Raw genomic sequence first — 23,594 nt, forward strand, 5'->3', positions numbered from 1 at the left:
TGATGACTGTAAGAAATGTTTTTTAAAATCATAGCTGAGCCTAATATCTGCTGGGATTCATCCAATCTTTTTCACTCCTGATAAACATTTGCTGTTGCTCTCACTGAACTGAGGACATCGAGCTAAATCTGGACCATTTTGCAGAGAAGATGTTGGGTAGGAATGGCTGGAGTTTGTCAGTGATGGTCTGATAAATGTGACATTAAGAGAATAAAACTGATGGTCATCTTTGTCTAATATGTTGCTGTGTCTCCATGAACATCACTAAAACCGAAATCAGGTTCATCACAGAGGGAAGAACTTTTTTAATATGTACACAAGCATATATACATGTATAATCGTGCAGCTGTTGTAAAGACATACACCGGAAAAACATCATGTGATAGCACCACAGCCCATGTGAACGGGCAGTTTTATTGGCTGTCAAGACTTGTATACATATTTCCTTTTGCAAAAATAAATCCATACAAATGAAGTAAAAAATAAATAAAAACCAAATGAAAAAACACCATAAACTCTGAACTTCATGACAGTTATAGCTGCAGCTTTACAGGCGAGTCGTACTGATGTCCGCGGTACAGGTTTTCAAAACAGCATGAGGTAACAGATTTCCATAACTGCCAAACAAATAACGACCTAATCAGAAGTATAAAAGTGTACAACAATGTAACTGCAATGGTACTTCATGTGGGGGTGGGAGAAGTCTAAATATTAGGGCTGTAAGAAATGATCTGTACACTTTGAATATTACGATTACATGTTTTTTGATACTGTATGAACTCTCAAAAACACTGTATTGACTTTTAGTTAACAGTTTACATGCAAAGGTTTGTGGCAGTGCTTCATTTTGCATCAGGTTTAAACCCTCAACAGCGAGATCCTTCAGCGCTGTAATCTCTCTTCAGTTATATTGTTTCACCAGATGCCTGCCATTACACGACTCGACTAAATATCCTTCCTAAATGTGTCAAACAGGGACCAACGGCACTGCCGAACAGGAGTCGCTGACCCCAGTTAACACCAGTAAACGGACATTTGACAGTGTAGCTGGTAAACACGACAGACTGTCCCAAAATCTGACGTCTGTCAACATTTCTGTGAGTTTCAACATTACGCTGTGAACATAAGAAAGCTGGTGTCAATGATCAAACGTCCGAGTATAAGCTGTAACAATGAGGCTAATGTACAAAAACTCCTGAAGGCTTGTGTCTCAATGGAAATAAGATTTTGGATTTTTGACCTCACGATGCAGGTTTACATAGATGTATGTAACATCAGCGTGGTTACTTGGGCTTTGTGACTTTACTGACTTTATCACTTGAATGTAATGTTGTTCTATAACATGAATATTGCAGTAAATATTATTTACAAAGTACTTGATACTGGATATGATCTGAAAATGGGGATGCTGTTTTGTCTAGTTTACAGAAGAGGTGGTGGACTTTCCAATCAGAAGCTGCTCTGGCGTAGGTTAGCACAGAGATATGGCGAGATGGACCTCCAGTCAAACAGTGATGACTGCAACTACTGCTTTTACTGCATCTTTTAAATAGTTTTCCACAATTCAGAAGTGATGTCTGTTGTTCGTATCAATCATTTGACCGTCCAACTTTTCAGATAGCTGCAAGGGCGGAGAAAGCAGCTTCAGTGGAGTACAGGTGGTGTGTGGCAGCAGGTATGAAGTTGAATCTCTATCAGCTGGTGATGCTGTGTCCATCTTTAATTAACTCTCTTTACAGCTGCAAAGTGTTGGTGGCGATTGTTCAGTATCTTCAGCAACAACAAGTCATGTGAAATGTGTCTATATAGTTTACAACACTGTTGGTATACATGGTATTTTGTGTGCGTGCTGCACAGAGGCGTCGATTCAAGTCAGTGCAAACGACAGGTGAGTTTTTGTGTAGCGAAGGGCCACACCTCTGAACACATCCCACAGTCGATTTACATATGGTCAGAACAAGCGACAGACTTGAAACTTCCCATACAAGTCAGTAAAGGTCCAGTTTCACTCTCTGGAGCTGTTCCCTCATGATGTTCCCATATTCCCAGGTGATAATGCGCCCATATATATCGATAAATAGATTCCAGAGTGGCTCCACTGCCATGAGTGACTTGGGGTTTTTCCATCTTGACAAATGGTCCAACATCCCAGTGCAGACAGTTCATGGCAGAGGTCCAAAGGTGGCCTAATCCCTCTTGGCCAGTGTCTCTGTCACACTGTAAGCCCCTTGTATGTGTAGCCAACTCTTGATGTGTCAAAACACTGAATACACTGATACAAAACGTTTCCCTAAACACCTCACTGGGTTACATAGCATGCAGATGGTATGTCCAATGTCAAAGTGATGTTAAATGTGGTGGTGGATTGTACGTACAAGCTTGTGTCAGTGTCCCAACATTACCAGAGGGAGCAGCAGTTAATGGCTGATGAACAGGCATCAAGACACGATGCGAGTCGTGCTCTCTTGTTCTGAAGACTCTGGACGGTGGTCCGACTGAGGCGACGTATACAGGAAGTTACAGCACACGTAGAGGGGGAATGTTAACAACCGGCTGTCCAGGTTCATCACCACGTACTCCTGAGTCATTGAAGGGAAAGGCAAGTCAAGAACAGCATCTTATACGAGGTAATGGCACGACAAGTGAGTTGTCTACATCTACAGGTTTACAATGCTCACTAACCTGGTCTTTCTCAAGAGTTAGAAGCTGGTAACCTGTTGAGCGACTGCAGACCAGCTTTCCACGGTTATCAAACGAGGCCAGACGTAACCTGAGCGCAAAAAGATTGTCAAAGGAAGGATACAGACTTTGGAAATTTGCTTCTTTCTTTACATCTTTAAAATATGGCAATTTTACTTTTTGTCACAAAACCAATGCTCTATCAACTCATGATAAGTGTGACATACAGGGTTTCTTAGAAAAGTGAAGACTCGAAAAACAGCACGCACATCCAAAATTGATAAATACAGGGTGCTGGACAGAACAGCAAATTAAAAAAATAGGTCCGCACAACAGAAACAGCTCCTTTAGGAAATTTTAATCGTATCATCACGTTTCAGGCACCAGTTCCTCATCAGACATGAACAGGATAAGGAGACACACCTCTAGATATACACAGCCAGTGGTTGTTGTCTAACAGATCATGTGATAGCACATGTAGCTATTGTTACAACCCTCCCTTAGGCGGCCCTATGGTGCGAACAAAACTCCATCACTGACCAAAAATAATCACATGAACACCTTTAAAACACTCAAATCCACACCAGAGGCCTCTCTCCTCTGCTGCTGGCACAGGAGCTCTTAACCACCTCCTCCATGCCAGGTGTGCTGCACCTCGTTAACTAATGCAGCACACCTGGGCAGGTCTACGACAGAAGCAGGGAATACACAGACAGCCGTAACACTATACAGAAAGCCAGCACAACACAGTGCAAAACCAGTACAAAATTACACCACAGGAATACAATATATTTACAAAAAAACACATTTACAAAAAATATATTTACAAAATACTGCTGGCCTTATTGTAAACTATTTTTTTGTAAATGTATTTTTTGTTATAAATGTATTGTATTCCTGTGGTGTAAATGTGTACTGCTTTTGCACTGTGTTGTACTCCCATTTCTGTTTCAATTGAGCTCCGACATGTATCCCTAACTTGTAAGACGACTATAAATGTAAAGCCACTTTAAAATGCTTTAACACTAAATATTTGTTTTGATGAAACTCTTCTTGCAGCTGGATTATTTTCACAGATTATACCTGTAATTTCTATTGTCACACTTTCCGAAAGATCATCTTAGTTTGCTTATGTTAAAGAGACTTTTACATAAATACCCAAAGGTTCAATGAGCTACACACCTGAACGCCAGATGCCTTCGTGGTTGCAGACTCACAGCGCCCCCACATGGCTGACTCAGAGTATTTCTCTTGAAGACTATGAAGCGGTTTGTGTAGGTCACCAGCAGGTCAAAACCAAAGTTAAAGCCTGTCCACCGCCAGCAGTACTGAGAAGAGGAACATATTTGTTTTTGTTATGTAAAACTTTAACAAATCACATTCTACAGAAGCAAAAGTTATGCAGCAGCCCGACTGTCCGACTTACATCTCCATCTTTGGTCAGTTTCCTGCCGCACCTCATGCTGCTCACCTCAAACTCGTCTTTGTTGGCTTCCTGGGGACTAATGACAGACAGGTGTCTTTGTCATCCCAACAGTGTTAAAATCATATTTTATAGATACAGTTTTTGTAGTTATATAAAGATACTGCTGCAGCTGGAAAATACAGGTGACATAACAGATGTTCAGTCTCACCCGTTGTCATTGTCAAATTCTGTCCGCAGCATAGCGAACCACTGCGTTTTGTACACCGATGTTAACCAGTCTGGAATAGAAAGTAGTAACAGTGCATAAAAACATGGAAAGACCACTGCTGTCAACACTAGGACGAAGCATGGTAACTCTGCTTTACAATTTCACTTCAAGTTTCTGTTAGATGTAAGTAAAACTGAGGCATGTGTGTCTAATTCTTTGCACCACTTACAATGAAATAAGACAACTTAATCAACTGATTTAAGCACAAAGATAAAAATAGAATATTGGTCTACATAACTGGATTTGTTTCCTAGAATGAGCACACTCATGATTAAATGTCAGACAGAGTCACATCTTACCAGGGGGCAAAATATTGTCTCTCTCCAGGATGCGCGCAGACGCCAGATCGTTGATGATATACTGGAGACGCACGTATTTGAACACTGAACGAAAAGGTTCTCCCTCCTCTGTGTTCAGGAAAGGCTCTTTCTCACACAGGTCTGTGGACCAAAGTCAGTTGGACACAGAGTAAAACATCTAAAGACAATGCATAGGAAGGTAAGTATTTCAGGAGATGTGGCCTTACTGTACCTGTCCTGCGTTTGCAAAGCCAGGCATCAGCGTCAGCCAGAAGCTGTTTGATTGGGCCATCCCACAATGAATTGAGCTGCAGAAACATCCACTGCAGAGAGAGGCGATTACAAACAGAGCTCTTAGAAACAGGTCTGATGCTGCAGAGAGCACATCTGGGAGTTTTATGTAAATGTTCATGTACCTTTTTCAGAGCAGTGTATACATCCATCTCCACCTGCATGACAAACAGATCTGAGGACTGGATGAGCTGCTCCATCACCTCCACCCTGCAGTGCAGAGACACAGGGTGAGTATGATCACAGACATTTTTTATATGGTGGTTTGAAACAACTTATTAAAATTGTCACAGCATGTGCAAAGGTGAGAACTAGTGTTATGTTATTATTATTTTTATGCTACTCTATTCCTTCTCTCTTGACTTAATTAATCTGTTATTATTTTCTCTCTTTGCCTGTAAGGTGACCCTGAGTGTCTTGAAAGGCACCTATAAATAAAATGTATTATTATGCTTACTACTTGACTGAAAATAAAACAGTATAATTTGGTAATAACATATATCACCCCTGTGAATTTAAATACATTCATTTGATCCCAATATTCCTGAACAATGTTATAAGTGCAGTTCACACCGAGGCACTTTGTATCATTGCTTGTGGGAATGTATTGAGATTCAGTGATTTTGGAGATAGGTGGCCTTTGTTTCTTGGATGACCTCCTCCCCAATGTGTTTAAAGGAATAGTTTAGATTTTTTAAAGTAGGCATTTACCTCAAAGCACTGTATTACATACAGTAGATGTCTGCCGGCACGCTCCCAGTTTGAAGAAGCAGGCAGGACAACCATTACAGAAGTTGAGCAATGTACAGTTGTGGACAGGGGGTTCGCAGTAACATGTATTTCAGCCACTTCAAAAAAAAAACTCTTCCTAGTTATTTACGTTTTCTTTTTTTATGTGGATTTTATTTTTATTATTAGAATTAGGGCCCGAGCACCACGCAGTGCGAGGACCCAAATTGAAATGCAAGGAATTATTATTGTCATTAATACTGTATTTTACATAATGCCATATGTTCTTATCGGGGAGAGTTCTACATAACTTGTTAAATTTATAATGTCAATAAAAATATGTTTACAAAAATGTCACAGCACTAAAACTAACTGAGTTATTTTTAATCAAGCAGCACGCTGTAATCATGAGGTTCATGCTGATAGAAAATTAGATTTTCATTATCGGAAAAGTTACGATAACCCCTCAAATATGGACACGGGCTGATGGAAGCTGCACACACATACCCAAGTTCTTTCATCAGGTCGACATTTTGGTGGGTCATCAGGTTGTTCAGAAGCCATTCGAGACATCTGCAGAAAGAGAAGCACAAAAACACATACAGTGTGATGTGAGTACACAGCATGAAAAACTGTTTAATTATTTAATCACTGTGATTTTAAATAATCAGAATAAATTAAAATCTGACTTTTTCATGACTGAATCCAGGCCATATATACTGGCACAAGCGTAGTAGCCACACACTGTCTTTGCACTGATGTTTTCCTTCATGGTCTCTCCACACTGCTGGATCAAACCATCCTGTAGACAACAAGACGCCATAACTTAGATTAGATAGTAGATTGTGTATCATATGACTGCATGTACAAAAATAATAATTTTACATTTGAGATAGTAGCTGATTTAATTCAAAGTACTGACCAGCTGTAGCATACAAGCAGCTGCAAGAATACTGACAACCCTGCTGGGCTTGATCAGAACATCATCCCGGTACAGGGATCCGAATACGACTTGTAGAGCTACACACACACAAAAAAAGTTAAGTTCTTTCGGTAAAACACGTAAACAAACAAACACGGTCATTTGCTGCTTTCTGTGACTTTCTGGGGCCCTCTCACCTTCAGTGTCAATGTTCTGGTCGGGGATCTCCAAGTTGATTTCCATCATGTTAGACTCTTTCCAAGAGCCGCTGAACATGCTGGAGAAATACCCAGACTGCACAATGCAAGAAGGAGGGAGAGAAACAAGAGGAAAACAATAACCCACATGGAAGAATATATCACTGACTGTCTTCGGTGTGTTTTCATGTTCATGTGTTACCTGGCAGAGGTACACTTTGTGGAGATTCCACTCCTGTCCCAGAGCACAGATGCGAATGTCACTGTTTTCCCCATTCAGGAACAAAGTCTGATAAATGTAGCGTGATGTGCTTTTCAATTTCTTCCTGCTCAAATTTGAAAAAACAACAAGGGAGACAGAAAAACAATTGCATGAAAAAATATTGTTGACTTTAATATACGTGACATTTAATCCATTTTTTTAACCAGACTTGCCTGCGAGGTGTGTCTAGTATGGCATCGTCCTCCTCTTGTTCACTGTCGCAGTCACATGGAGCATTTCGTTTCCTCTTCTTACACTCACATCCATGCTTGTGGCTGGTACTTGTGCCCTCTGAAGCCTCCTCTGGTCCCTGAGAGGGGGACTGGAACCTACTGCCCAGACTTCCCATATCTACACTCCCAACTGGACAAAACACAAACAAAACAACCAGCAAAAATAACAGGTTAGCTGTATCTTGACATTACAACAAAGCTGAATGGGTCGATATATCAAAATCATTAGAGCAGATACTGTTAAGGACTTTGGCGTTTGCTTGTAGCTTGAGTTAGGAGGGTTTTTTTGTTACTTTTCTTCAGGGCTTGAACCAACAATAAATGTAATCCCTGTTTAATCTTATGACTCATTCTTCAATAAACTGTTTGTTTTGTCAATACAATGTCAGAAGATAATATATGCCTGTTATAGATTCACAGAGCCAAGGTGACATCTTTGAATTGCTTGTTTTATCCAAACAACAGCTGAAAAAACCTGCAAATCCGTGTATTTGTGAAGCTGAAACAAGCACATATTTGAAATTTTTGCTTGACAAAATATTTTATATAACTGATTGCTCCCGAGCCGGAAGGCAAAGCTCTCGATTTACTGGTCCAGCTACGTCCCAACCCTCGCCTATGGTCATGAGCTCTGGGTAGTGACTGAAAGAATGAGATCACGGATACAAGCAGCCGAAATGAGTTTCCTCTGTGGGGTGGCTGGGCTCAGCCTTACAGATAGGGTGAGGAGTTCGGACATCTAGAGGGAGCTTGGAGTAGAGCCACTGCTCCTTCGTGTCAAAAAGGGTCAGTTGAGGTGGTTTGGGCATCTAATCAGGATGCATTCTGGGTGCCTCCCGCTGGAGGTGTTTCAGGCATGTCCCACTGGTAGGAGGCCCTGGGGCAGACCCAGAACATGCTGGAGAGATTACATATCTCATCTGGCCTTGGGGTCCCCCAGGAGGAGCTGGTAAGCGGTGCTGGGGAGAGGAATGTCTGAGGTGCTTTGCTCCGCCTGCTGCCACCGCGACCCGGCCTTGGATAGGCGGATGAAAATGGATGGATGGGTGGATGGATAATTGATTTATGATCAAAACTGATCAGTTGGCCTGTTTGCTGTATAATTAGTTGATGTATGCTGTAACTTTTGTGTGATTCTCTTATTTTATAGGCAGTGTAATCAGGGTGTCCTAGTAAAAGAGAGCTTGTTCTCGATGGCCCTGTTGAAGTAAAGGCAATAGTATTCATAGTCCTATATAGGGTTGCAACAGTATGAGATTTTCACGATACGATAACTGTCTCAGAAAATATTGTGGTATCAAAGTATTTCAGAATTTCAGAATAACCCTTAAAGGAATGAAAACAAAAGGACTGTTGTTGGTTGAACAAATGTGTTCTTGCTATTATTGAAACTTGAAAACATTTTGTTAATGGAAGTATGTGTAAAAACAAATGGGAGATTCAACGTCCAGATGGCATTTTTTTCAATATTGTTAACAAGTAAATGTACATGGTATGACACCCGTCAATTTTAGTATCACCGTGTACCTTGAAACTGGTATATTACTGCAACCCTAGTCCTATAGTTCCCCAAAAGCTGGATTACAATCCCATGATGTCATTGCATTAACTTATTTGACTTGACTCTTATTAAATGAAAGAAACATATTCTACTATTGATCATTTCTCAAATATGTGTGGTATTTTGACAGTACTACAAATGACTTTCAAAACAGCAGCACATTACATGCAGTGTATGTGTAGCTTGGTGAATAATGAACATGGAGCCTTTATAAAAATGGCATTATCTATTTAAACGTTTAAGAATAAAGCAGATGACATTAAGACAAATGTGTTAATTAATGTGTGGCTGTCATACTCTGCTGAATGTACCTGTCAGAAAGGTAAAATGTGGGTCCAAAAGGCCTTGAAATTATCATGTGTTTGTGTTCTTGCAACACACAAAACACTAGGTTTTATCAGCTACACTTGTCTTTATCAGTCTGACACCAGGGCTCCCTCCTGCTGCATATGCAAACCAAATGTACAGTATGTTTGACAAAAACAACAACCGAGTTGGCTCACCTGATGATTAGCACCGGACAGGCTGATGGAGAGGTGAGGGGTTAATTTGGACGGTAAACACCGGCTGATTATCTCTCAGGTCAGACAGTCTGTCAGACGCAGACGGTCCAGTTGAAGAGGAGCTAACCTCAGAGCTAGCTTAGCTGCACCAACGAAAACACGTCTGAAAACATTAACACCGTCACTCCTGACAAGCTGCTCCTCCACACGAGCCTCTAAACATCTAAACTCCCTCTGGTTTCAGTTACATTTTTCAAAATTAAAGTAAATGTGAGCCCAGACACGGATATGACAGGAGATGTTACTGCCCTAAAAAGCAGTAGCCCTGCTTTTGTTACTCTTCTTCTGTAGCGTTCCACGTCACAGGCGTCTGCTCTGCTCACAGGCGCCACCTACAGGAAAACAGGCGCATTACACAAACTTGGAAAAAATCCATTATATCTATTTGTTTGTTTGTATATGTTTAATTTTGCTTCATTTAAAAATTCTTGCATACTGCACCCATGCCTCAGAGTCACCAAAACTGATATCAATCATCTCATTAAATAATAATAATTAAAAAAAGAAAACATGATGACCAATTCTACTCATTAAAACAGGGCTGAACCCTACCAATCTGGAAATCCATTGGTAAAAAAAAGAAAAAGAAAAAAAAAATTCTTCCTTTACATTTCTACAATGTAAATTGCAGAATCTGTCTTGAAAGATTAGAACCCTACTGACTGGTCTATCTGGTTTCTTGTGAGTCCAAAGGGCAGTGCCAAATCAACAACGACTAGTCTCACATGCTGACTCTGATGCCTTAGCCTAATGCACCAAAAATTTGAGAGGAAAATGATGATTTAATCACATAGGCATATGTTTTTTGAGGCTATCAAATGGGGGTTTGTTTCATTTTGTCTTTTGTTTTAGATTGATTCAATAGGAAATCTTCAGGATATGTTTAGATCAAATCAATCATCCATTAATCCATTTTCGTAACCGTTTATCCTCTTGAGGGTCGTGGGGGGGCCGCAGCCTAAACCAGCTGACATTGGGTGAGAGGCAGGGTACACCCTGGACAGGTCACCAGACTATCACAGGGCTGACACATAGAGACAGACAAACATTCACACCTACGGGCAATTTAGAGTCACCTGCATGTCTTTGGACTGTGGGAGGAAGCTGGAGCACCTGGAGAAAACCCACGCTGATATAGGGGGAACATGCAAACTCTGCACAAAAGGGCTCCCTCCTAAAATTGAACCAGGATCCCTCTTGCTGTGAGGTGACAGTGTTTACTTTTCATACAAAGTAATCTCAATGCGCTTTTACATACAACATGTGTGAATAAAAACAAATTAAGTCTTGAGAGTAATTCATCCGCAGCCCACCCACCCGCACAGACATACCCAAATTACACATCCCCAAAAGAGAGACAGAGGCACTAACTGTTCATAGGCCTGCGAGTAGGTAGGTCTTAAGCTTGACTTTAAAGGATGACACAGTTGCAGAGAATCTCAGATCATTGGGCAGTCTGTTCCAGAGAGTGGGGCCATAATGATCCAAATTTATTTTGGATCATGGGCACAGTTAGGAGACCAGTGTCTGAGGATCTGAGGTAGATTTATACTGAAAGCAGAAAGGTTGGAACAGCCACTGGTGAAAATCATGCCCAATAGGCTGTCATTTTGTTTCCGTTTCCACTGTGAAAAGTTCTGTATGGTACCAATGTAACCGCTCTGTACCGTCCCTATTTTTGGTCACCCCTCTGTTGGGGTACCTACCACACAGATCTGGTAGCCTACTAAAAGGTGGGGCTGTGTTTATATCTATTAATTTCAATGCAGTTATGTGAACAGTACATACTTAACATGCTTATCCTCACTCTGAGAAAAAAAAGCGTCACAGAGCATCGTTCCTGTGGGCTCCGGCAACACTTAACTCCTGCGCTTGCCTTAGAAGGACTAAATGCACAAAGAGTGTCCACTTACAGAAAACGTACGCTTTTTCTTGTCTAAATTTTAATTTTATTTATTAGTTTATTCGTCAGGAACAATGCAAAAAAACATTGTTACAGGTTACAGATGTATTGCAGGTGGGATTTCTGGCCAAGACCAGTTTGCAACCTCCATCCCTGGCCAGGTTTTACTGCTTATATACTGCATATATCACCTTTATTTCATTAGGTTTGCTCACTGAGATCAAGATCTCCTTTGCTAAAGAGACCTGGATGAAGAAAAAGGAAAGAAAGTTTCCAATAACTAGTGAATAATGTGTGATTATTCATATGGGTTTAAATCAAGAAAAAAAAATCTTGCAAGAAAACTTTTCAGGAAGTTGTTTGTAAAGTAAACATAGCTAAGTATATCCCAACTGAGCTCAGAGCTTCGTCTCTATTTCCCCTGCAATTACAGCCAAATTACACACTAATGAAAACAGTCGGATGTGCCTGACACAACAAGCTTCCTTGTGATGTTGAAAGCTGTTATTATGTACACCTGGTCTGTCAGCGTGAGACAGCGTCAGTGCATCCAAGGCAACCAGTGCACAAAGGTCTGTCTTGTTTTGCTCATTCAGACCACTTCAAACCCTCTCACAGCCTTTCTCTCATCTGACTAACCCACCCAGGTAGGCAAACCGCTCTGAATGGAGGCTAAGATAATACCTGAGCTGGATAAAGTGTTTAGTCTACAAGCATCTGCAATGACCACAACAAATTCTACCACCAGCTGATGCAAACAATTGAGACTCGGCAGAGTGAGGTGGTCACCTTCTAAACCCTAAAGAAACAATAAAAACTTTGATCTTCTGCCACTGTGAAAGAGGGGATTCTGCACTATTAATCACGCACCCAAAAACCCTTTTCAATAAATACCTATCTATACACAAAATGGCTTTATCAAGTCCAGATCCAACTATGTACAACTGATTAATGATTTATGTGACAGCAAGGATTTTTTAAAGGGTTATTATATAATAGTAACATGTACATTTCCGTAGGTCACACAACTCTGGAGAGAAATTTGAGAAACATTTTCAATGTAAAGATAGACACACCTGAGTTGTTTTACAAAATGGTAACTCATCAAGGCATCATAGAGTTGCCCTTTATTCCCTGCCTCTATTAGCTGCAAAGTAAACAGCATTTAACATCATCAGCTCTGCCACTGCCACCTGTCTGTAATACTGTGACTGGTCACTTCCTAAAATTCGGAGAGTAAATCCCTCACAGCACTACCTTCACTCCAAAACCTGCTGTCAAACAGAATGTACGACTGCCCTCCAGTGGTATCCTGTGGTACTACAGTCATGACAGCAGCTTGAAATACTGCAGGAAAAGAGTCACAAGAAGAGTCACAAGATGTGTATGTGTGGTAAATTGTGATTGTGAAAACACAATATGCAGCAAACAACACTGATGTTTATCAGTGTGACACAGTTTGCCCTCTGCTTAAATACAAGACACCTCCAGCCTGTGCCTATGCCCATGCAGCTGTAAGATAGCTCAGACAAACTTATTGATGCAAAGAAACTTGCAGAGATTGTGAGACATTCTGTGGAGAAACGATAAAAAATTCTCCCTTTTTTTAGTTTAATAATGATTGTTATCTATTTTTTAACATAAGATGTTTACTTTAATGAATTTTTGTTCTTTTCAGGGGAGAAGCAGATCATGTTTGATTTCTAAAATTTATTTTAAAGATTATTCAAAACGTTTCTTTTTTTAAGATAGATTTCTTTCGGGGGAGGGGGGTATATATATTTTACTCTCCATATTTTTATGATCTTATTTTACTTTTTAGTCTAAGTTATTTATTCTAAAATTCATTATTTTTCATTAATGTATAATAATAACAATATTAATAATATTAATGATAAAAGTAATTATTACAATGATTATTATATTAGTAGTAGTAGTAGTAATTATTAATTTTATTATTTTTCATTTAGTATTCTTATTATTATTCATTTATTTTTTATTTTCAGGTCAAAGGAGGATTAAAAGGGAGGGAAAAATGTGGCACAAAAAATGAAATATTACCTGATTCCCACATAAATTGAACATAATATATAAAAGATAAATGTTAATATTTACAGATTATTCAAAACTTTTTAGTTCTTTTAAATTACAGAATTTTTGTATATTTTTCTTATATATTTAATATTAATTAAGTTAATTATTATTATTATTATTATAAATGGTACTCTGTAAAATATCTTTTTTCCTTTTTTGTCTAAAATACATGCACCTTCCAGCAGGATATGACGTATGTGGTTCTCCCTGAGTGGGCGTATCCTTTGGAAGAGTCAGCCAATGAACGACGAGCAGCTCTTTCACAACATTCCATTCCCTCCCTACATCCACCTCCTCTCCGTGCCCTGACTAGCCCGAGTGTGTAGGACTGTGACACGTAACTTTGTCCCCTTTCACAGGCGTGACCAGGCAGCAGACCTCCATCTGGGGCAGGGAGAGCAGAGACCGGACTTTCCTGACCCCCCTGTCCCCAAAATTAAATCTGTTTTACCCCGAATATTTAGCAGCATGGAGGCGCGAGACGCAACTGCAGGTGAGGCTGTTGTTAGCAGTGTAGTGGTGTGTTGTTGTTTAGCTAATGTGATAATTAGTTAGACCAAGGAGAGGCTGTAATCTCCACTAAAGCTGTGTTTGGTGTATAAATAAGAGCTCAAAATCACGCATGTTTCATAAATAAATCACAGTAATTTCGTTGACATAGTGATTAATACACATTATCTTGCTCTTTGTCCTAGAAAATACTACATCAGAATCCAGTTTATTGCCGAATAGGCTTTCACATACAAGGACTTTGCTCTGGTGTTTTGATGCATAGGCAAGAAACATGACTATTGAATAGAAAAAAATACACAAATATATATACAAATACTATTTAAAAATGCGCAAAATGTAACAGTTTAAATTAAAAGATGTAGGTGGCTCTCAGTATTATAAATAAAAAGAAGAGATAGTCGTCCAGAAAGATGTGCGTTAATGTAACACATATAAGCAGATGTGAATGTGTAACGTATCACCTTCATGTTCCTGTTCACCCTCTAGCTGCTCTTGTGGGCAGTGATGGAGAGGAACAATCTACAAAGCAGGCTGCAGCTCCTAAGAAAGATGCAGCTCCTGAAAAAGATGCACCACAGACTCAAAGCAAGATGGAGAAGATCTTTGGGTTCAAGAAGGAGGACCTCACCTCCTGGCACAGCCTGGTGACCCTCTTGAACCGTCCCACTGACCCTGCAGCCCTGGGCATCTTCCGCTGCTTGTTTGGTAAGTTAAGATGCCGTTAGCTCGGCCCAGACTGCCTGCTGAGTGTGATTTCTCCTTCTTCACTTATTACTTTTATGTGTCTGTCATGCAGGTTTGCTGATGGCCATCGACGTCACTCAGGAGCGTGGCCTCAGTCACCTGGACTATAAGTACCTGGATGGTGCCCCTGTGTGTCGCTTTCCCCTCTTCAATTTCTTACAGCCGCTGCCGCTGGATTGGATGTATCTGATGTATGTCATCATGTTCCTCGGTAGGTTTCTATCATTATAAGCTCATGTCCAAAAGGTTACAGGTTGAAATGCTCACACCTCAGTGTCTGCTGGGGCTTCCTTTGTGTCTAAGCGGATGCAGGCGTTTTATAGGAGACGGTCTCTGTAGGGAGGCTGTCTGCAGTGAAGATGAAAGCACACATACCAGACCTGCAATTTTCCACTTTTATTTTCCCGCCAAGCCAATTAACTCATGCAAGATTTGTTTGAGTCTTGCAAAGAATGCAAATATGGCCTTCACCACAGTGAGAATGCAAACAGAGAGCAGGACACAGCGTCAATAAAAGTAAATAAACACTGATGAAAAATCATTAGGGTTACAAACCTAGTGCTTTACCAAGTGGATACACAAATCCATGTTCTACTCTTATTCTCAACACCTTCAGTATCAGGCAACATCTGTCTCTACTAAAAGTTCACCTTGATTTCACAACACAGAGGAATTTCAACACCACTAAATGTTTTGGTCAATATTTCACATTACTGACATTTCCAGCATTAAACCATCTATTAAGATATTGTGGCAACAGTCAGGGCTGCACAGATAGTAGAATTTTATTGAAATTGCAGTATGGCCAAGTGCAATATCCAAATTGCAGGTGCCACAATTTTTTTGATAAAGGTAAAATGTGTCACAACATACCATTATGATTGAAGCATTGTGGTGCTACAGAAATGCACCTGCCTACAAATCATATTTCATATGTAAGGGAACATGCTTGTTTCATCCAGACCTCAGCAAATAGCATTTAGTCATCTTTTTTTTGGGGTGAATATTTAATGCAAATATGACCATTTCTGCTAAAATCGCAACTCATATCACAATATCTGTCAAAAATAATCGCAGCATGATTGTTTTTGTAGCCCCGGCTAAAGTGACACGGTTTGTTTTTTTATGTGGTACTTAAGTACTTTATAATATTTGTCATGTGAAATTAATAAATTAGATTTTTAACAGTATACTTAATAATCCAGGACATGTATAAAGTGGCAATAATCATCTCAGACAAAATAAACCAACATGATATGTTCAGATCTGGAACATATAATTGTACGTTACAATGTAAATTGTTCTTCCTGATTTTCTATTTTGTTGCGAGTTCAATCACTATACTTTGTGATAATTTTGCTTTTTTTTTTTTTTATCGTGGATGGATTACTGAACAGGCCTACCGAGCACAGGCCCAGGGGCCCAACGAGTCAAGGGCCACCCTGGCCTCCTCGTGTGAAATGTCACTCAAATTCATATCTACCGACCAGGAAGAGACTCAAAATGACCAAAAAAGAAACAAATTTACTTCAAAGAGACACAAAGCGACAACAAAGAGATGCAAAACTAACACAAGAAGACACTAAACCACAAAAAGATGCATAACGACAACAGAGAGACAAATATTTTTTTTTAAAGAGACAAAACCATTACAAAGTCTGGGTGTCTTGCTCCTATGTAGGAGAGGTGGTGGGGCCTTTTACATATCTGTGCCTAGGGGCCCCTTCTCTCATAGTCCGTCTGTGGTTTTTATAGAATTTTGTTTGACTTTGCCTAAATTTAGTACTGCGTTCAGTGGACTGCTAGAAAGACGAGGGGTTGCAAAAGCCAGATATCCCGTGGTATCCTGACGAGTCCCTAGTATAGATCAACCTCTAAACGCCTTCATAGGAGGCGAATATGTTGTTTACTTAGCCAGACGTTAATTGTTATTCACCGTGTGTGTACATTGGGTGCTGCTGTGCAGGTATCTTGGGCTCAGGTATATGGGAAGATCACTGTTGTTGTAAGGTGTTTGATCCCAGGGGGGCAAAGAGTATTTTGACCGCTGCTGTGCTAAAGAATTTTTGTTACACTGTAAATTGTGTGTCTGGCTTATCAATGGTAATTAAGATTTATTATTAACTGAACTTGTGTTTCTCATCAAAGGCGCTGTGGGCATCATGCTTGGCTGTTTCTACCGTCTGTCCTGCCTCATGTTCCTCTCGACGTACTGGTACATCTTCTTCCTGGACAAAACGACCTGGAACAATCACTCGTACCTGTATGGCCTCATCGGGTTTCAGCTCACACTCATGGATGGCAACAGATACTGGTGAGATGATCTGTACACTTCTGCCCTGTACACAGCATGTGTGAGCTCAACAGAGAGAGACCTTTAATTCCTGTGTCTGTTTGTAGGTCCATTGATGGATTGCGGAGGCCATCTATAAGAAACGCTCACGTGCCTCTGTGGAATTACACCTTGTTGAGGACACAGGTTTGTGAACTAATGACTTCTAACTGCAAATCCTTTCTATTTTTTATCTTGAATTGTTGAGTAATTGAGTAATGTCAATGTTTTTTGTTCCTAAAGATATTCATTGTATACTTCATTGCTGGAGTCAAAAAGTTGGACGCTGATTGGGTGGAGGGATACTCGATGTCATACCTGGCTCACCACTGGTTGTTTGATCCTTTCAAGTAGGTATTATTCAGCAGCTCAAAGCCGTTTATCACTGACTCATGTATGTCAGTACTCCCACTCTGATCTGTCTGTACCACTCATTATTTGTCAGAGCGATTCTCCCTGTGGAGTTGGTGAGCCTGCTGGTGGTGCACGGAGGCGGTCTTGCTCTGGATCTGACCGCCGGCTACCTGCTGTTTTTTGACGTCACACGACCTTATGGGATTTTCTTCGTCAGCTACTTCCACTGTATGAACTCTCAGCTCTTCAGCATCGGTGAGTCTTCGTTGAAATCATCATGACTCTTAAAACTCTGCCTTTAATTTGAGGGGTTTCACTTTAACTTCATCTTGTTGAGAATGTCAATCCTCCACAGGGATGTTCTCCTACACAATGCTGGCCACCAGTCCCATCTTCTGCTACCCCGACTGGCCGAGAAGATTCTTCGGGCGCTTCCCAGCATTCCTCAGGGCTGTGTTGCCACTCACCTCCCCGGACCCTCAATCCAGCCCTTCTTGTGTTTACAAAGAGGTTCAAAGCACCAGCAGCGAGCGCCAGGAGACTCCACCTGCCCCCAAAGCTTCCAAACTGAGACTTAAGCACAAGCTGGCGACCATTTTCACTTTAATCTACATAACTGAACAGTTCTTCCTGCCGTACTCGCATTTCATCACACAGGTACGTCTGCCTGCCCCGTCTGTTTCAACATTAAAGATCCAAAAAGACTTTAGCAGCTGACTTGATCCAGTAATGAATAGTTGCATAATGTTCTTCCAGCACTTTATCTACACATAGAAACTGTGTTTACGAAGATTGTACTTTGCTGTCAGTAGAAACCCTCTCTGAGTCGCCGCACTGACAGTTGCTCAATCAGAGTAAACAGTCATTGATCAACAGCAAACAAGAGCTCAGATTGGTGCTGTCAGCAGGATGGTGAAAGACCTAACGAAGTAGATACTCATCAGCCAGTCTCTGATGTGGACACTTTTCTCTTGGTTATTTACAAATTTAAAGTGTTGGTTCATACACTGATTGGTCTGCCATGAGAACTACTTTTGGTGGATGAGATATTGTCCCAGAAATAACTGCATTAAATGATAGTACTGCCATTTTAAGAGCATTTTATGCCACAGATATAATGATAAAACAATAGCATAATAATGCCAGTACACCCCTCCAAGGAGACATGCTCTTTTAAATCTAAAGAATATTCACACATTGGAATTGAAAAGTGAAAAAATATTAAAATATCTACAATAATTAAGACATAAAAATGTGAGAATGTGTGAGACACAGAGAGCTGAGACAAGAGGACAGAAGCAGCTTGGCTTGAATTGACAGCAAAACATTTCTCAGAGTAGTTTTTCTTTCTGATCATTCGGTTTTGGCATGGTGAAAAAATTGCGTAGGCACTGTGCCCAAATCTTCTAATTGTTGGGAAAACCCTGCTGTTTAGTCTGGAAGCATGTTGGCTAAAATGTTGGTGACTATTTTAAGTAAACAAACACTCAAATACAGGTGACCTCTAACTCATCTGGTAGAACGTGCAGTAGGCCTTGGCAGCAGCCTGGATTTGATTCCAACCTGAGGGCCTTTGCCCTTTGCCCTCTCTACCCTTCCTTTCCTGTCACTCCTTAGCTCCTCTATAATAAATAATAAAAGCCCCCAAAATAATCTAAAAAAAACACACATAAAAACACAAGGGCAGTGTTATATAGGATATATTGACACAACCTCAATAGTTATTGCTGGCCTCACTAAGTCGATTATGTAGTTATGGTGACATAACTATATACTCATTTATCAAAAACTGGTTGAAGAGTGACAAATCTTTTACAGCGCGATTTTTATTTGCATGGAATTATCCTATATTATATTTTCCTGCAGGGTTACAACAACTGGACCAATGGTTTGTACGGCTACTCGTGGGACATGATGGTTCACTCCCGCAGCCATCAGCATGTGAAGATCACCTACAAAGATGCAAAAACTGGGGAAATTGGATATCTGAACCCAGGGGTGAGTGACAAGGGAAACACCGTCAGAGAATGCGAGAACGACATTCGGTTTGTCTGAATGGTATGTCAGTGCAGCACAGATAATCATGATGTAGAGTACATATGCACAGGCATGTCAGGTAAAATGGACCCATCAGTCATTTCACGATAGAACAATTTAAGGTTAGGGCATACTATGCAGGAATTGTCATTGTAGACTTGGCCTCTCCTCTCTGCACTGCTTATACCGCACACTGCAAGCTACTATTGTAGGACTGTGACATTTGTTGTAATGGAGAAGACGGTACTTCAGCAAGCTAACTTAGCTACCTGTTAAACAGAAAACAGGCCAACTCAGTGTTGCCATTCATCACCATCCTCTCCCTCTGAGCTCACCAGTGAAAGTCACAGCAAATTCCAGATTCAACTTTCGAACAAGCTTTGTCCGCTTTATTCCGCAGAACTTGTAACGTCAGAGTGTGCTTTGATATCTCTGTTGTGAGGCATCACAAATGAGGTGGTGTTTCGTGCAGTAGCGGACGTGACCAAAATAGTGATGGCTCTAACCTTTTATACATAAATGTACAGTTTCTATTCCACTATAGTGAAGAACAGAGGTCATTGCTCCAGGTACACTTACAAGCTTTTTTAGGCTGCTGATTGGTGAACGTCTTCTTTGCGTGTCTTAAGGGTTATAGTTACATCACTGCCTCTTGGTGTGATGTGCTCTTGACAGTGCTTCAGATGAGTTTTTGCATTTTCATTTGGTCTTTTTTTATTTATTTTTTATTTTATTTTATAACCATGTGGTTGGAGAGGAATGTATATGAGAATGAAGGAGGGAAACACCCCGTTTCCAAAAATACCCATGTCCATGTGGACAAGGCCTAAGAAGAAATTTAGGGAATGCAGGCACAGGGCAGAGAAATGCACTGCCACACACTTCATTACTGAATATTATGAGGAATTACTTATGTATGAGTCTGTACATTGATCTTTGGGAAAATCCTGCATACTATAGCTTAAGTTTGCACCTGTTACATGTTGAAGAAAAACTATTTACACCACTTTCCTGACTTCACCTTTGAGATTGTGACTCTCTTAATTTCAGGTTAGCTGACTACTTATGAATTAATAACCACATTGTCTGTGTACTGAAGGTTTTCACACAAAGCCGTCGATGGAAGGATCACGGAGACATGCTGAAGCAGTATGCCACATGCCTCCATGAGTTCCTGCCCCGATATAATATCACTGACCCGGAAATCTACTTTGACATCTGGGTGTCCATCAATGAACGCTTCCAGCAAAGGTACAAGAGGGAAAAAGATGCTATTAATGTAATGACTTCAGACCTATCAAATTAATAATGGTTTCAAAAAATAACTTTAAACTAACAGTAGTGGGAGTGTGTGTTTTTAAATGTGCTCTGGGCTTTTTTCTCTAAGGATCTTTGATCCGCGTGTGGACATTGTGAGGGCGGACTGGTCACCTTTCCGACCAAACACATGGCTGATGCCTCTGCTGGTGGACCTCTCACCCTGGAGGACCAAGTTTCAGGAGATTGAGGGCAGTTTGGACAATCAGACCGAGATTGTCTTTATCGCTGATTTCCCAGGTTACAAATCTCTCCTTATCTTATCTTTCGATTAGTTGGAAAAGCATAGTTATATTTCTTGTTTGTTGTTTTGTTTAGCTTCATGGTACACTTTGTGCTAACTGGCAGTATGTCACCTTTTAGGTCTCCACTTAGAAAACTTTGTAAGTGAAGATCTTGGCAACACCAGCGTCAGTGTGTTGCAGGGCAAAGTGAACGTTGAGATAGTAGAGGAGAAGAAGAACTACACTCTTCAGCCTGGTGAGCAGATAAAGGTACAGCAACACACCATCATCACCATTAACATTGCATTGTTCAACCAGGACACACTCAAGAATTTACCATAATGTGTGTGTGCGTGTGTGTGTAGGTACCTGCTGGGGCTTACCATAAGGTGTACACAGTGTCTGAAGACCCGTCTTGCTACATGTACATCTACGTCAACACCACAGAGTCGGCGCTACAGCAGAACTTCACCAAGCTGTTGGAGCTTCAGGAGCGCATTCGCAATGGGACAGGTAAATGTCAGGCAGTTTGAGGGTAACTTAAGGGTAACTAAGTGGCTAATGGAGATGACAAGAGAAATGTTAATGGACAATAATCCACCTTCAATTTACATCTACTCAAAGTGTTTGTTTTTGGCACAGACAGGCTCAGATTGTTTTAAGTATCTGACAACATTATGGAAAGAATCACTACAGAGATAGACCTTTTTGGTACAGAGTGAGATCCTTTGTTTAAACAGAAAAAGGCCCAAAATTGCTATCACCAAACCCACCAGACTCCATTTAAAAAAACAGTAATTTTATCATGGTAAAACACACTTAATTCAAAGTTGCATAAACAAAATAAAACACTTAAAACTGTCCTAGTTCATCTCTCCACTGTTCCAATGATCACAATCTCTGGTTTGTTTGGAAAAAAAACCTTAATTCACCTAGTTAGACGTGAAAATATGCTGGCTCTATAGACGCTAAAATTACTGTTTATTTAAATGGAGTCTGGTGGGTTTGGTGATGGCGATTTCAGGACTGTTTCTGGTTAAACAAAGGGGATCTTGCTCTTTAACAAAAGGTCATTCTCTAAAGGATCCTTTCCATAAAGCTGTCAGACATTTACGTATAATTATCATCTGAGCCCGTTAGTGGCAAAAAGAAGCACTATAGTGGACGTAAATTGACAGTGCACAAATGCCCCAGGTGGTTACAATGCAACCTGTTTTGACATTGCTGGCTGCAGCGCTCTCACAGCATACTGGACCAGTTTTTAAAATGGTTGTTCCCATTAGTCACGTTGACAAAAAAACCTGGGAAAATAGTGTCCATGTTGCAAAGTCACCCTTTAACACAATGAAGGCTAGGTTATCTTAACTATATAGAAATAACCTCAAAGATCAGAGCGGCTCTGACTCTGGTGCTGACTGCCTTGGACGGTCTTTTCCCACAGAAACGGAGCCTCTTCCTCCTGAGCTGCAGCCTCTTGTCGCTGCAGACAATGAAGGGGCGGAGGTCAACGCCACCGACCCCATTGTGCAGCTTTTCCTGAAGAGGCAGCGCCGCATGAAGGAGGTGAAAAAACGCAGGGAGGCTGGTGTGCTAGAGCGGCTGGAGCGCTTTGCAGTAAAGAAGTACTACACGATACGGAGAGGGTGAGTGTGTCCTCCAACAGCACAGTAACATGCCAGGTTTACACAGAAAATTCATGCAATGTGAATGTACTGCATTAACTCCGCCCCCTCCCCCCCTAGATTCTTGATGACAGCCATCGCCATAAGAAACCTGGCGGTGGGTCTCCCTCCTATCGAGCAGCTGACCAGAGAAGTCGCCTTCGCCAACATGAAAGCACCCGAGGCAGAAGCCAACCAGGACGAAAGGCTAAAAGATGAAGTCGGTCATGGAGAACTTTAAAGCCGTCGCTGGGACCAGAGATAATGTGCTGAATTGCTGGATCGCACATATCAAACAGATGTGCGTGTGTGTTGTTACTACTGGACTGTTACTGTGACAGCGCTGCCCAGAAATCAGAGGACTTTTAATTTTCTACGCTTCTGAAATATTTTGCATTTCAGGTTATTTCCTAATGTAAAGCCAGTATTTTTTTAGAATCTGAATTTATGCAGAGGACATTTTTCTGTCATAGCTGCGGCTAAACGTGAATTCTGTACATTAACAGATGTGCAAGATTACATTTCCTGTTTGTTTAATTATGCTTAAGAGTCTTATAAGTGCAATTAAGGCTTGGGGACCCTTAGAGACATTGATAATTAATTAAAAATGACAGACATCTATGACAGATGAAGTTTGCATTGTATAATCTGCTGGAGGGTCATATTTTAAATACACTAAACTTGAATGCGTCTTTGTTTTGACTGGAAACAAGAAAGCATGTTACTGAACAGTTTTAAGTTTATGGGGACAGATTTTAGGTGAATAACCGAGCTCTAATTTCAGTAATTTTTGCTGGATCATGACAAGCAGATTTAAAATTTTCAGAAGGATATATGGAGGTTTACTCTGTTTAAAGGGAACGTGCTTCTCTGATCTTTCACCCTTTAATGTGAGAAACACTGACAAATACAAAACAGTTGTGATCTTGTCAATCAGCCTTTTCTAGTCACTTTTTTATAATAAAGTTCATGTGTTAATACATTG

The 23,594-nt window shown here is 40.6% G+C and overlaps 2 protein-coding genes across 3 annotated transcripts; one reads left to right on the plus strand and one right to left on the minus strand.

The window, feature by feature from the left end:
- Window positions 1-380: 380 nt before the first annotated feature.
- Window positions 381-10,479, minus strand: gmcl1 (germ cell-less, spermatogenesis associated). 2 transcript variants are annotated; one of them, XM_050052771.1, is made up of 15 exons: window positions 9,371-10,479; window positions 7,247-7,436; window positions 7,014-7,137; window positions 6,812-6,908; window positions 6,615-6,712; window positions 6,382-6,494; window positions 6,200-6,265; window positions 5,089-5,173; window positions 4,905-4,995; window positions 4,673-4,813; window positions 4,314-4,383; window positions 4,106-4,181; window positions 3,862-4,007; window positions 2,683-2,770; window positions 381-2,579 (listed from the first exon to the last, which is right to left on the minus strand). In XM_050052771.1, exons 2-15 carry the CDS (start codon window positions 7,420-7,422, stop codon window positions 2,439-2,441), a joined length of 1,512 nt encoding a protein of 503 aa, XP_049908728.1. In that variant the 5' UTR covers window positions 7,423-7,436; window positions 9,371-10,479; the 3' UTR covers window positions 381-2,438. The 2 variants fall into 2 exon arrangements, with proteins under 2 accessions (XP_049908728.1, XP_049908727.1); XM_050052770.1 differs by having other exon boundaries at window positions 7,014-7,133; window positions 7,243-7,436; window positions 9,371-9,762.
- A 3,247-nt stretch (window positions 10,480-13,726) lies between these two features.
- On the plus strand, window positions 13,727-23,591 carry ggcx (gamma-glutamyl carboxylase). Its single transcript, XM_050052765.1, has 15 exons — window positions 13,727-13,920; window positions 14,427-14,645; window positions 14,737-14,895; window positions 16,833-16,998; window positions 17,085-17,163; window positions 17,260-17,366; window positions 17,462-17,625; window positions 17,726-18,027; window positions 19,237-19,368; window positions 20,507-20,658; window positions 20,795-20,964; window positions 21,088-21,218; window positions 21,314-21,461; window positions 22,390-22,591; window positions 22,691-23,591. Exons 1-15 carry the CDS (start codon window positions 13,896-13,898, stop codon window positions 22,848-22,850), a joined length of 2,316 nt encoding a protein of 771 aa, XP_049908722.1. The 5' UTR covers window positions 13,727-13,895; the 3' UTR covers window positions 22,851-23,591.
- The last annotated feature ends 3 nt before the right edge of the window (window positions 23,592-23,594 follow it).

The sequence above is a fragment of the Epinephelus moara genome, chromosome 9 (assembly GCF_006386435.1).
Source record: "Epinephelus moara isolate mb chromosome 9, YSFRI_EMoa_1.0, whole genome shotgun sequence".
NCBI classification, from domain to species: domain Eukaryota; kingdom Metazoa; phylum Chordata; class Actinopteri; order Perciformes; family Serranidae; genus Epinephelus; species Epinephelus moara.

Bases quoted from the DNA above. Each gene is read 5' to 3' on its own strand.
- ggcx (XM_050052765.1), top strand. From the start codon at position 13,896: ATGGAGGCGCGAGACGCAACTGCAG. The intron at 17,367-17,461 runs GTAGGTATTATT...ATTATTTGTCAG, and splicing joins TGGTTGTTTGATCCTTTCAA to AGCGATTCTCCCTGTGGAGT. The intron at 19,369-20,506 runs GTGAGTGACAAG...TGTGTACTGAAG, and splicing joins TTGGATATCTGAACCCAGGG to GTTTTCACACAAAGCCGTCG.
- gmcl1 (XM_050052771.1), bottom strand. From the start codon at position 7,422: ATGGGAAGTCTGGGCAGTAGGTTCCAGTCCCCCTCTCAGGGACCAGAG. The intron at 4,008-4,105 runs GTAAGTCGGACA...TCCTCTTCTCAG, and splicing joins AACTGACCAAAGATGGAGAT to TACTGCTGGCGGTGGACAGG. The intron at 2,580-2,682 runs GTTAGTGAGCAT...TCAATGACTCAG, and splicing joins TAACTCTTGAGAAAGACCAG to GAGTACGTGGTGATGAACCT.